The sequence below is a fragment of the Sylvia atricapilla genome, chromosome 2 (genome assembly GCF_009819655.1).
Source record: "Sylvia atricapilla isolate bSylAtr1 chromosome 2, bSylAtr1.pri, whole genome shotgun sequence".
In the NCBI taxonomy this organism is placed as follows: domain Eukaryota; kingdom Metazoa; phylum Chordata; class Aves; order Passeriformes; family Sylviidae; genus Sylvia; species Sylvia atricapilla.
Window position 1 is genome coordinate 94,141,967 of NC_089141.1, and position 15,018 is coordinate 94,156,984.

Below are 15,018 nucleotides of genomic sequence, written 5' to 3' on the forward strand. Positions count from 1 at the left end.
TTTAACTCAAGTCAAAATAATGCAGTAAAAATATCTCCCAGCCCAAAAGAATAAAAAAAGTGGTTTGTTTTCACCTAGTAAGTGCTAAACAGGCTATTCGCCATGTTTAAAAGTAATTTTTAAACTGCCTCGTTTAAAAAGGAAAAAACCCTTTGTTTTGGTTTAAACCCACTTCTTTCCTGCTAGAAAGAGTTTTGTTAAAGAAATTCCAAACAATTTCATTCGTAACCATTTGTGGAATGAGGACAACGTTCCATGAATATTACTTGTAGGACAAGTAACATAAACCAGATATTCTGGTTTTGGAAACTGTAGGGAAGGAGCTTGGTCTTGAATAAGCCACTACTTGTCTATTTTTAATTTCTCTTACCCATGCAAATTAAGAGGAAGGCAAAACTGTTTGTTTATGTACTGTGAGCCTCCTGCTTATAGGAGCAACACCATAAAGTCAGTTTGTCTCAAGTTGTTTTTTTGCTTAATCTTTGCATTTTCTCTCCCTGGTTTTAGATTGTGATGGATTCAATAACAGCAAAGAAATTTTTGGCTCCTGGTAATCGATGAAAGTAATTTGCCATTGGATCCATATATTCCTTTTCATTTAAAATGTGGTGGGTTCACTCTGGCTAACAGCCAAGAACTCACTCAGCTGCTCACTCCCTTCCTTCCTTACTCCCCCCAAGGATATGAGGAAAAATTAATAGGAATGCAAGTGAGAAAACTGGTGGTGAAATAAATACAGGAAAATCCCTGTCATAGGAAAAACCACTTGAGGAATACAAGAAAACATATTGATATGTAGCATAAATATTTAACTGGTTGGAGTATTGGGAAACAAAACAAAACAAAAAAAAGGACGAACATTTAATCTTACAGTTTTCCTCCCACTCTCCCAGGTTCAGCTTCAGATTTCTCTCTTTCACTTTCCTAGTCTCCATATCTTAACTCCAGACATCTTCTCCTTCTGTGTCACTGCTGCAGGTTGTGCGCAGTCCCTTCAGGTGTGGCATGCACAAGTCAATGCTTGGCTGTTTCCCTATGCTACTCCTTGTTGCTCTATGGACCACAGTGCCTTTGGCCGTGTTCGTGATCCACTGTGGGATGCTTCCTACTGCTCTGGCCTTTTTGTTCTTTCCTCTTCTTCCTCCTCTCCCACTGCTCCTCACAGCCTTCTCTCTTTGTCCTTCTCCCCCTGTCGCTACCTCACCCCAGTATTTTTGCCGTTTGTTAAATATGTTTCCCTAAGGGCTCACCTGTGATCTGCAGTGGGTCCATTGCAGGGCTGGCTGCAACTGACTGTTCACCCCAGAGCAGTTCCTGGTCTTTCATCACAGAGGCATCCCCTGGAGTGCTCCTCCACTGTCAAAACAACCTACCTCTTCTCCTGCCTCTTATTTGACAGGACAAACATGTGCATCACTGTTCCATGGTTAGAATGAATGAATTTCCCATGGTTGGATGGGGGGCAGGAGAACACGTACGATACTTGTATATGTGAGTGGTGTCATGAGAGTGATGTTCACTGTCCGTGTGACTTGCTGAACAGTGCCCATGTAACAGACTTTTTCTTACCATGTATCAGGAACTGAAGGGCTTTTTCTTCTGTGCCAGGGACCTCATGAAGGAAGGTAACGGGATATAGTGATCACTGGGGAGTCATGGGCTGTTTTGGTTGCCTTCTGTGTGCCGCTTATAGGAAAGTAGGCAGGGAGTAGATGGGCTGAGCTCACAGTCTGTTGGCTGGTTACCTCTGACAAGAGCTTCTTCATGTATCATCCTGCTTGAATAAATTCTATTCTTTTAGAACTGTGTCAAAATAAAGTTTATTTTTCCAATCAGATTTGTGAATGTAACCTAAACACATATTGGCTAAAGCTGACTTCAGTTAGAGAATTACCAACATTCCTATAAAATAATCATTTTGGATTGATCACTCTTGTCCCTCTTGTTGTAGAGTAATGAAAGCATAAAATATTTAAGATGGAATATTCAAAATATTGCTCTACAGTCTGGAAAGGAAAAATACCTAAATGAATCCCTTGGAGGAAAATTTCACTACTCATACTCTTCAGGACTCATGCCCAGTTCTTAGATTTCTAGTAGGAATTACTACTTACAGGATAAGAAATCATTGCACCAGTAAGGTTGATAGAGCATATAATACTAATTGAAAAACTTCATGTTTATTTTTTGCAAAGGTGGTTTCTTTTCATATGTCCTCCTGAGAGCATAAAGGCAACCCATCATCAGAATGGGATTTATTTCCTGTAACTATGAATTTAGTATAAATCTAGTCTAAACTAGGTCTTAAGGCTTTCTAGTCTGTGGAAAAAAGTCATGAGCGTCCTTTCCAAACTTTCTTTATACCAGTCTTAAGAAGAAACTCTTAAGATACTTGTATCTTCCTGTATTAATTAAAAAGAAAGTTTAGCTAATTAGCTCAGACTAAATGCCAAGCTTAAAGATTAATAAATTCACATGAATTGGTTTGAACCATGAGTGCCTATTTGCTGTGAGCCCTATAGGTACTTAAATTCTTCATGGGTAAAATGACTATTGGTCAAATTTAGCCTTATCTTAATTTTTCTATCTAGTACAATCAGCAATATTGAAGTGTTATCATTATGAAAGTATAAATAACAATAGAACTGGTATAAAAATAACAGCTCTTTGAAAACAAACTAATTCAAATGCCTTTTTTCTTTAAATGAAGCCTCTTTTTGGAAGTACCATAACATATTGGGTCATTTTGTTGATGTGTTACTTGCTAGCCTTGTAGCCTTTAGAAAAATTAACTGGCCATTTCTCTGTAGTTTTCTCTGGTAAACCACTCTGTCTAGAAAAGTGATTGTAGGTAGAGGAATATAGTGTTATAAAATCCAAAACTTTCATCTTGACAGACTCCAGAGGATTCCATTAAGTAATTCAGGGGAGAGAGGTGGGTTTTGGTTGGAGTTAAGTTGTCAGGATTTTTTTTTTTTCTCTTTGGTTTTGTGTTTCCCTCTGATAGACATTCAAAGGCTGCCATTTCAGGGAAAAGGGTTTAGAAACTGCTCTCAGATTGAAGGAAAATAAAATTCAGTGTTAAGTGGTTGGTTATGTTTCTGTCCCTTCAGTGACTTACAGCAGACCTTAAATGCCAACCTTCAGATCTGTGCACTATCCCAATGAGGGCAGTGTGTTGGTGAGGTTGAGTGTTTTAGTCCAATGTTACTTGTAATTAGAACTTCTGTATAATGTTTTTTAAAAACACTGCAATGAATATGAATGGAAATTCGAAGGAGATTCATTTGACTGCAGTTAGGCAAAGGGGAAAAGTCTGTAACCAATCAGTGAGATGAAGCTGTGGTTTCTACATTTTCCAGTTCAAACGGATGTAACCAAACTGATAATTTAATGTGTAAGGGTCGCAATCTTGCAGAGCTTTACAGTCCTTATCTGCTTGCATAGCTCTAAAGTGCAAAATTTTGGGCACATAAGTTCTTCCACATGTCCATTTGATGCTCTTGAAGAAGGCATTGTCAAAAATAGTCATTTCACTGAACATCTTTGTATATTAAAAAAACCCTGACTCAACATCTTTCAAAACTTATAAGTAAGCTAAATATCATGGCTGAGTTTAGCTAAGCCCTCAAAGTATGTAAGAAATATTTCTTTTAATTGTTTTGGATACCTATATCCAGTCTCCAGAGAATGACGTTACAATAGCCACTAGTATTTACTCATTATTGCCTTGCTTTTTTTTTTTTTTTTTTTTTTTTAAGATTTTTCATTCTGAGGATGATGCATAATTGGCAAATAAGATTATTACCTGTTTTATCTCGAGGATCTTTCTTATGTTAGTGACTAGACCCCATAACCAAAATCAACTTTTTAATGAGGGTTTGGCTAATGGCATATATTGTGAAAGAGCAGCAGGGTAAAAATGTATGTGCTCTAAAATATGTATCTAATCGTCTAGGATTTTTAATACAAATAAGATAATTACATTATATTGCAAAAGATTATATTTTACTCCATTCAGATTATAATTTGCTACTAGAGAGAATGTTTATTTTTTATTCATTCTGCTTTTAAGCTCTGTAATTTAGTTGAGACAAACTAAACTACTAAAGAAGATACATGAGAGACCATTTTAAAAATATGCCTAAACTAAACTTAGATCTGATAGGGGCTTCCCAGCTTATATTAAGTGAAATTTCTTTTTTGCAATGACATAACTTTTAGTCAATTAAAAACAGATTTTCATGTATGTACATAGTTAAGATACATTCTGAAATATAATAAAAAGTTTCAGAAAAGCAGTTATATTACATCAAAGATTCAACAGATATTACCGACTTGTAAGAGAGGAATTAATTGAGAGAATTTAACAAATCTTAAACTGATACCAGAAAATATTGAATTATATATAACATTACTTTGCCATTTCTTAAAATTTAAAAGCTTGCTCTTTTTTTTGTTTCACGCTAAGCTGAAGAATTTTCTCTGCAGAATCTTATGGAGGGCAGGGTTTTCTCTAGTTTGTTTACATTGTGATTTTTTTATGACTAGAGAAATTTTTGGAGTTTGAGCATTCAGTTAAGAAGGGCAATTTATTACTTTTTTTTGCATACTGCTTAAGGATAACACAGCATTTTTAATGAGGTCAATGTCTTTAAATGTTGCTTACAGTATCAGAAAATACTGTACCTTCAAGGATAAAGTATATTAAGCATTTTCTCAAAGGGTTCTGTTACATTAAAAGAGTAGTTTACAGATAAATTGCTTAATCAAAGCCAATAAAAATGCTGAGATGTTTCACTTGGGAAGGGATATTTGAAAGACTTTCATTTAATTGTTCTTGTAAAGATGCTTGTGTCTGTAGTAGTCAGATGATTATCCAGCACACAGCTGGAAAAACACATCATGTGATAGCTGTGCAACTGGCTCGTGGATCAGGTGCAAAGGGTTACAAGGAATGGGGTGACATCAGACTGGTGACCTGTTACTAGTGAGGTTCCGCATGACTCGGTCTTAGGCCCAGTACTCTTCAACATCTTCATGAACAATGCAGGACTGGAAAGTATGCAAAAAAACTTGCCAATGATGCTAAATTGGGAGGAGCTGTTCACACCTTTGAAGGCAGAGAAGTCCTGTAGAGACCTCAACAAATTAGAGGACAAGGCAATCACTAACCGTATGAAGTTTAACATGTGCATCTGCACCTGGGATGGTGCAACCCTGGATGTACAAACAGACTGGGGAAGGAGAGGCTGGAAAACAGTGCCAGGAAAGAGACCTGAGGGTCCTGATCACTGGCAAGTTGAACACGAGCCAGCAGTGCCCTGACAGCCAGGAGAGCCAACCCTGTCCTGGGGGCATCAGGCCCAGCATGGCCAGCAGGGCAAGGGAGGGGACTGTCCCCTCTGCTCTGCACTGAGGTGGCCTTACCTCTGGTACTGGGGACAGTTTTGGGTGACACAGCATAAAGAAGGCATTAAACTATTAGAGAGAGTCCAAAGGAGGGCAACAAAGATGGTGAAGAGCCTTAAGGGGAAGCCGTATGAGGAGCAGCTGAGATCACTTGGTTTGTTCATCCTGGAGAAGGGGAGACTGAGGGGAAACCTTATTGCAGTTACAACTTCCTTATGAGGGAAAGAGGAGGAGCAGACACTGATGTCTTCTCACTGGTGATCAGTGACAGAACTCAAGAGAATGGCCTGAAGCTGTGTCAGGGGAGGTTTATGTTGGATAATAGAAAAGATTCTTCACAAAGAGGGTGGTTGGGCACTGGACCAGGCTCCCCAAGGAGATGGTCACAGCACCAAGCCTGATAGAGTTCAGGAAGTCTTTAGATAATACACTTGGGCACATGGTGTAACGTGTGACTCTTGGAAATGTGCTATGTGGTGCCAGGAGTTGCACTTTGATGATCCCTGTAGGTCCCCAACTTAGGATATGCTGTAGTTCAGTGACAGCCGTATCTTGGGTCAGTTATCCTGAATTAAATAAATAAATAAATAAATAAATAAAAGACAACTCTTTGAGCAGCATTTTGTAATGCAGAAAATTAAAGCTTAAAGTAAGTGTTTGGTGAAATAGTGGATTGTATCTGTTTGGGGCTTTTTTTTTTTTTTTTTTTTTTCATTCATTTGTTCTTACATATTCGTGGTTTTTTTCAGTTCTAATATGTATAGAATATGTATAAACCTGTATTAGAATCCCCAAAATTTGGCAATATGTAGAAAAAGTGGGACCTGTGTATGTGCCTCCACATACATGTGTATATGTGTATATTGACACATCTGCATGTGTATGTATGCACGTCAATAGGTTCCTACACAGTGATTAAAGTATTGTCGGTTGAAATAGGATGTGTCAAATACAAATTCTTATGTGGCTATTGTTGTAGATTAAGCACCTCTTTAATCTATTCAATTTATCAGCCACCTTAGAAAGGAAGAAGCTACTTTTAGTTGTATTATATCATGAGAAAAGTGAAGCAGAGGTTGAAACTTGCACTTATGTGTCTCACATGCAAAGAAGAAGGAAAAATGTTGCCAGAGGAATGTGAAACACAAGCCTTCGAAGCTGATGCCTATTGAAGGAACATCTAAAGAGTGCTATGGAAGTAAAAAAATCAAATCAAATTGTTTCCATGCAAAAAATCAAACCAAAAGTTAATTAATCAAAAATAGACTGTAACAAATTCATGAAGGTTAAAAGATCCATGGAGAGATACTCATTACAGTGTTCTCTCCAAAATGCCTTTAATGCTGACTGCCAAAAGCTAAAAGGGTGTGTTAGGAAAAGATTTTTTTTTTTTTTTTTTTTTTTTTTTTTTTTTTTTTTTTTTTTGTCTTTCCTCAAGCATTTGAATTGGCTCTGGCCAGAGAGGAAACATAAGTTAGCTGGAAGCTTCATTTGATTTTGTTACCATTTTTGTGTTAGATCTACACATGCCTGTGTTTTCACCAGGAGAAACCCTGGTCTAATACAGCAGGCCCTCAACATTCTCAGAGCTTCATTCTTCTCACAGCCTTCCCTTTACCTCCTTTGAATTTCTTTGCTGTTATCTGTTCCACTCAATTTCATCCATCTGATTTTTCTTGCTTTCTATGCGAATCCTTTCAAGATGCATGAAAATCTGCGGCAGAAAGAGTACACCAGAGAAGTCATAGTTGTTTGGATTATTTTTTCTCGTTTCCTTGTTGATTTCACTTCACGGACATGATATCAGGTGAAGCAAATAGTTCAAATAGTGTGAGTATCTACAGATACTCCTTCAGAGTAGAGAAGTATCCAGCAGTATTGTATCAGAGACAACCTTCAGTAACTCTGCTTTTGGTTGATTTACAAAATGAGGAATGAAGGTATCAAATAAGGCGACCTTCTGCAGGTCTTGCAAGCATCCATGCAACTCTCTACATAATGTCACCAACATAAAATGTCCCCTTTTTTCAACATGCTCATTGGCATTGGCCTTTTGAGACCTTTGCAGTCTGAACATAAGAGTAGGAATGTAAGATCTGGCAGCAGTGTGTTCTTCTCCTCTTGGTTCAATTTGGGTGTTAATTGTTCTCTTGGAATGTGTGGGAAGCAAATCACATTTGTTTGTCTTTTCAGAGAAGAAAGGTAAATCTGCACTATGGTAGGGGCTATACAGCTTCATTAGTATGGTTATTTGATGAAGGATGAGTTAGATGCATCCTATGCAGAAATGCATTTACTCTTTTAGACTTACAGCTTGTGTATTTATTTTCCATGTCTGAAATGAAGTAGATTGCTTCCCATGGGATAAACAATATAACAGTATACCGCAGTGATAAGGCTGGGATCTTTAGAAGCATCTGGCTGAGGTCTAAGCCACAAATATTGTCACCTAAGTGTTTATAAAATGTACCTTAAGCAGTAAAGGATAGCTAATATACTTATTAGTGTTTTATCTGTATGTGAATTAGCACTAAAAGAGTTAAAGTCCTCTTTACACCTCTACTTTCTGACAGAACAGCAATAATGAATTTGGGAATCAGAAGTCCCTGTCTGTTTCAATTGATCCCTACTATTTTGGTCTCTTCTCACTTATGTCAGTCCCAAATCTTATCTTCCCAGGTTCTTTCCAATCTGTTCTCCACATTATCTATAAACATAACTCCTCAGCTTTTTCCTCCCAGACATTTCCGGTTCTCTCTCACCTCTGTTCCTCAGTTTTGTTTTCCTGTTCACTGTCATCCCTTTCAGTTTCTTTATTCCTCTACCATTTCTCCTCATTTCTGCCTGCAATTCTCATTTCAGCTAGTTCTCGACTTCCATTCTTGCTATTAAAGAAAGTCAAAGTAAACCCTTCTAGTAAACAAAGCCTACTTTGTCTCCTCTAAAATAATTTTACCCACCTCATTTCTTTGTGAATCTGTCTCCCTTGATGTCTAGTCTCTGTGTACAAAGTCTTTCAGTTTTGACTTCTTTATCTTCTCTTCAGTTACTTTTATCTACCATAGCTCATTGATTTACAAGATTTTTCTTTCTTGACTGGCTAGCTCCATTCTCTCTGTAAATTATTGTCTCTACCTCCTTTTTCCACTCTTTCACTTAAAATTTCTACCTTAGTCCTGATATTATCCAATCCTTGTCCAAGGATAATGCAGAGTGCAGATGTGACTCATGCCTAACCTGCATTTGAAAAAGGCTGCCTGCATCCAGAAAAGATGAGAATCTTACAAAGAGACAAAAGAGAGTCTCTGTTCTTTTTGATGTGTATGTCTGGCACAGTCCATTACAGCCTGGAGACACTCAGTTTCAGCCAGGGCATGTTCAGTGCAATTTAACATAGAGATATGACGAGTTCTCATAAGGTAAAATAGCATTCATATCATGTACATCTGCAAATACTCTGCTTTTACCATAAAAGCGTATAATGGTATGTTGTATTGTGTACAATACATGCCATATCCACCCTTCTTCCTGTTTTAGGTTGGATATGGCTTGAACATTGTTTATAGAACATTGTGATATGATATCAAATGTTTTAAATTGATTTTGCTATAGACCCTGGTATTTATAATGTTTGTGAAGAGTCTTTTCTTAAACACTCCTTAAAATAATTTCATAGTGCATCTCTTCACCCTCTTTTCCATAATATTTATTCCTTTCCAGAAACTTCAGCTGGGCGTTTGTTTTTTTTTTTTTTTCCCATTGTTGAAGAGAAATTCAGTCATTTACTTCATTAGTGGAATTGATTAACTTTTTTTCTGCAGTGAGCCTTAGAGGTTTTGGTCCTAAATGATTTCAGTTTCTGTGTTCCTCAAATAACATTTGTAGCTAAAATAAAACAAAACAAAAACAAGAACAGAGACAAAAAAAAATCACAAGAAAAGCCCAAACCCCATGTTAGCTGTTACGATTTATTGCTATATAGTGCATGTATATATGCAAAATTGCTACTGAGGTTGAACCTAGTTCTTTATTTGTCTTTATTTAAAGGCTTCATCTGTCTAAAGAGAGTTGAAGGAAAAATTAGCCATATACTAAAATATGGATTTTTATTTTTAAGAAATATGAGGGAGAAAATGTTTTAAAAAACTTTCAAGGAAAAAAAAAAAGCCAACTTAAAGTATTCGATCTTTCTTTTTCTCTTTCACTATGCAAAGTGTAATAGTAAGAATAAATTAGATTAACAATCTATTTCTTGTATTTTCCACCTGTTCTTACACACCAGGAAGAAGATGGGGCTCCTTTTACTTCTAATAATTTGCCAGTGTGCCATAAACAGTATCCAAACACACAGTGTTTCAAAGCCCAATATAATATTACTGATGGCTGATGATCTTGGTATTGGAGATCTGGGATGTTATGGGAACAGAACCTTAAGGTAGGATTATAATCTGGTGGAGTCATAGCTTTATATTTAGTTTTCAATTGAGTTTTAAAATTAAAAATGCCATAACATTCAGAGTTTTGATTAGGTTTTTTTAATGACTAACCAAAGTTGATAACTTTTCCAGATTTTTGAATATTCAGTCCTTATTTTCTTGTTTTGACCAAAGAGTCAGCTAATGTATTTAGCCCGCTGAAAAGTTGCATTATAAATAGAGGATTGAGCAACCAAACAAATGTAGCTCTAGAGAACTAAAGTATAACCAACAATTTTCTTCTAGAATACACATGACACAAGTACTATGAATTAAACATATTTTTAAGCATTCATGATTTGGGACAAGCTTGTTGTTAACTAGTTGGAAGTAAAGAGCTGATATTTGCCATTTATTTATCTTCATACAGTAATAAATATAATCAATAAAGCAAATGTTAATACACTTGAATAATGTATCAGTGTGCCCTGGGATGTTTCTTGCTACCAGCTTAGATGTGATGGCTGTGTAAACAGAGCAAGTGATATCTAGCCATTGTGTTTCAGTGGTGCAAAGTTTTTGGCAAAGTTAGATAATACTTTCAGACTAAAATCACTGTTCTGTCAAATGTTAAATGCTCTTTTTCCTGCTGATGTTAGAAGTAAAATCTTCTCATAACTCAGAAAAAAAGTAAAATTCAAGTTACAGCTTCTGGTTTTAAACAGGTGAAAATATATACAACACTGATGCTTGGATCACTCCCCTCACAGGCACCATAAATACCCTAAGATCTATATTATCTGCTGGGAGAAGCTGGAATTAGATTTTTGGAATATGATGAATTTTCATCTTACTGATTGTTATCAGTAGGTGACTTTACAGATAGAAAATAATTCCATTGGAAAATTAATGTTTCTGACTATTCAGACTTAGATGCTGGGAGCACTTGTGTGCCTTGAGGTCACGGTCATTAATCTCCAGGGTCAGAGATCTATCAGAGCATGCTGCAGCTGCTGGCCAGTCTTCATTAGTAATTTTTATCTGTAGAACCAAGGACACAGGATTTCTTCCTGCAGGAACCAATTTTAATCTGCATGATGAGCCAGGTCGCAGACAAGTTTCCCATACGGATATGGAAGTTAGGGTCTAATATAGCAGACATAATCATGTCAGACATGTAGATATTGTTAGTATAGAGCATAGCACAGAGTCATAATCATTTGAATCTCTTCTAACAGCTTATAGCACCACACAACATTATCCATACCCCAAAAAGCTTTCGCTGGAGAGAGATAGAAGAGACACCAAGTTGGGAGTAAGGACGCACAACCTTTCTCTAGTCTCTCTTGCCCTCATTACTGAAGCAAAAAGGTTAAAAAATTACAATTTTGGTCAACATTAAAAAGTGTTGCAGTACTGTGTATCCAGATGTTGCAGTTTAATACTGCCCATGAAGAATAGAAGTGGGGAAAAATATTTTGCTGCAATGTTACAGTATTTCTGCTCAGTATTGACACATCATGTGAAAATATTTGATGTGATAGAATTTGGAATTGAAGCCCACCACGCTTTTGATAATTTACACACAGTAAATTTTGACTGGATTTTCCTGATAGTTTTTACCTCAGATGTCTTGTGCTTACCATGCCTGTATCCAAATAATCATCTCTGTGTACTTTTTTTCACCTGCTTGTGTTTTTCCAGAACCCCTAATATTGACAGGCTAGCAGAGGAAGGAGTGACACTTACTCAGCATATAGCAGCATCCCCCCTTTGTACTCCAAGCAGGGCAGCTTTTCTGACAGGGAGATATCCTATAAGATCAGGTAAAATCCCATCACTTTCTTTTTCTATATATATTTATATATATATAAATATAATATTTTGTTTACAGTAAACTGTATATAGGGTTTTCATCTGGTCTTTTTTGATTTGTTTACCATTACCAGGTTAAGTAATGGTTAATGATAAGTCCTTCAGTGACTTATCAAGCTCAACAAAGTTGGTCTACATTTGAAATATTTCATATGGGTAATATCGTATGGGAAAATTTTGCATTTCAGAAGAGTTGACACAAAGATAAAGTTTTTTTAGTGAATAATTTTTTTTGGGGGGGGGGGTGGGGGATGTTTTTGTTTTTGTTTTTGTTTTTGTTTTGTTTAAATACTGACAAAGCAATCTGACTGTGGTTATTTAATGCCAACCATGTCCTGGTCTGCATCAGGCCCAGCATTGCCAGCCAGGCAAGGGAGAGGATTGTCCTGGACTACTCTGTGCTAGGGTGTCCTCACCTCGAGTGCTGTGTGCACCAAACCTGACAGAGTTCAAGAAGTGTTTGGACAATACTCTAGGGTACATGGCATGACTCATGGGGATGTCCTGTGCAGGCCTGGATGTTGAATTCAATGATCCCTGTAGATGCCTTCCAGTTAAGCACATCTTATGATTCTTTGTGATTCTGTAAAATTCCTCCACTATTTAATGACCCCAGGCTCTTTGCCTGCCTCCACAGTTGCATTCAGGCTGCTCCCACTGTGTTGGTGGTCAGCCCAAATATTGAACTGTACAGAGATGCATCTAGAAAGACTCAGTGGAAGAACCCAATGTAAATAATTCTTCTCAGACATTTCTATTTCTACTAAACCTTTTTATTTAGACAAGTTGTTTGGTTTGTGGGGGGTTTTTTTAATTATTATTTGTTTGTTTGTTTGTTTGTTTGTTTTGTGTTGTGTGGTTGTTTTTTTTTTTTTTTTTTTTTTCGCATGAGGGAGGTAGGGGCAGGACAGTTCATTAAGGTACTCAAGTTGCCCTCAAAACTGGGAAGAAGAGAGCAAAAAATCTCTCACATATTTGAAGTGTTATTTTTGTTCAGTATCTACCCATACACAGTGTTAAGTATCCTGTGAATACCTTCATTTAATTTCTCATAAAGTACCTGATCCAAAGCCTATTTGAGTCAATGAAGATCTAGTCTGTTTATTTTAGTGTGCTGGGTCTGAGCCTCTCAGTGCTTAGCCATGCAACTTTAACATTCCCTTAACATCATTTTTAGCAAGGATCATTATACATTAATCAGATCACTTGTTCATTAGTGATAAAACATCCTGTCCTTGCTTCTGGGAATGAAAGCAAAGCAAGACTCTGGAGCCTACTTGATACGTTCTTGCTCACTCAAATCAAGTAACAAGCTTCTGCAAAAGTGCCAGCTAATATAACTTGCTAAATTTTCCATTACATTCGTCTGCAAAGGAAAATTTTATATACCTGTTACAGATACATTGCTATTAATATTTACTGCAGGTAAAGTCACAGGTCGTTTTCCATTATGTTCCTTGTTCTTATTTCTGAAAAATTAGCACTTGAACTAATTTTTTTCTTCACTGATCAGCTCTCAGACGTACTTAGTCATTTCCATGTAGGTACAAAAATGGAACTTTGTCTTACTTAAGTTACAAAATTTCTAAATATCAATTGCCTCTAAATATCAGTGAAGAACTAGTAAAGGCTTATTATAAAAGACATTAGAATCATGATGTGGAAAAAAATGTTAGAAATATATAACTCCTGCTAATAAAGCTGAAGAACATGCAAAATGCAGTATTAGATGAGACACGAGCTCAGAGAAAGAAAATGATGGAAAAAAAAAGAGAAATCATGCTTCTGTAGTTTCATTCTGATAACTTCAAAGAATTACACTGATTTCAGTTACAAGAGCTTGAAATATGTATAAATAAATATAAGTTTAAAATATAGATAAATATTTGACTAAAGCTTTTAGAAGCATTGATCAGCAAAACTATATGGGGTGAAAAAACTGCAGTCAGCTGCTGAAGGGTAGGTCGAGGTCTCTTTAATAAACCAGTCTAACAAGTTTTTCTCATGTAACCACAAGGTATACCTGAGGGAGGATTCTGGTAGTCTACATTAGTCATGTAACTTGGACACTGTAATCAACCAGTTGCATAATTTAAACTTCCTGAAGATACATCTGCACAGATTTGCATAGATATTCTCTGTTCTTACTGTCTATTTTCAGTGCCAACTCTCCTCTGGAATCCTAGTAATCTAATTTTCATGAACCTGAGTTCTCAAGTTCCTCATCCTGAGAGCAGTTTAAAAACTCATTTGTGTTTCTCAGACTCTTAGTATATAGAAATGACTGTGCCTATTTAGATGTTGTCTTGTTAGCTGGTATCTGATGCTCCTTTAGTGTGCTCACTCTGCGTGCATTGGATGATGTGTCTTCATGCCACTGGAGCGCTCCAGTGCTGACAGCTTGAGCCACTCTATTTACAGGATCAGATTCTCTCTTGCTCTTTCTGACCTCATGATCTTTATGTGCCCAGCAGTAAGACTACCCTATTTCAATATGCCTTCTCTCAAAAAACCTTAAAGGCTTATAGAAAAACACATATGGGGACAGGGGAAATTCTCAAAGTAGAACTTGGGAATGATCTTCCTTCCCTCCCTATGTACAAGAAAAACAAATTATGCAAGCTCAGCTTCTTAAAATTTTGCTATACCTTAGAAAATCTACAGAAAGGGCTGCAGCTGTTTATGTGATGGCTAGCCCCACAGTTATAAACTCAGAATTTGTTTCTCCATGTATCAGTTGCTGGTGTCAATACAGAAAAGACCTCACTCAAATGGATGATCATATCTTGCAACACTTAGTGTCTGATTGTAATATATTATTTAAGTGATACCACCTAAGGCAAAAAAGGGCATGCAGAGCTAATGAATAGAAATTCTTTCTTTGTATTATCCTGGTCTCATTCATTTTTATTGTATTTAGGAATGGCTGCCTTCTCACGAGTTGGTGTCTTCTTATTTTCTGCCTCTTCTGGGGGACTTTCTTCCGAAGAAATAACTTTTTCCAAACTCCTGAAGGAGAAAGGTTATGCAACAGCTCTAATAGGTAACATTGCAGACATGCACAACACTGTTTTCTTTCATTTCAATTTGAAGAACATTAGCTTCCTGTATCGGCTTTTAAGGGCCTGCATTAAGCTTTTCTCCTTCATAGCATAATTAACTTATTTTTCTGAAACAAAGCTGAGCACATTCCCATGCCTATGTGAAAGACTAGTCGGGTAAGTACGTCTAATTCACTTGTGTTGCTATAGTCTCATTTTGCAAGGTACTGAAGAAACATGATGAACAAACTGAAAAGTAGTCAGGGTCATGAAAA

The 15,018-nt window shown here is 36.7% G+C and overlaps 1 protein-coding gene across 2 annotated transcripts in view; it reads left to right on the top strand.

Annotated features, from left to right (window-relative positions):
* The window catches only part of STS (steroid sulfatase), a 104,677-nt gene that overhangs the window by 14,699 nt on the left and 74,960 nt on the right, over window positions 1-15,018 (top strand). For both annotated transcript variants that reach the window (XM_066313840.1, XM_066313841.1), the window contains 3 exons: window positions 9,695-9,847; window positions 11,532-11,653; window positions 14,623-14,745. In XM_066313840.1, the coding sequence (XP_066169937.1) occupies window positions 9,695-9,847; window positions 11,532-11,653; window positions 14,623-14,745 (398 nt within the window). The remainder of the gene's footprint in view (window positions 1-9,694; window positions 9,848-11,531; window positions 11,654-14,622; window positions 14,746-15,018) is intronic.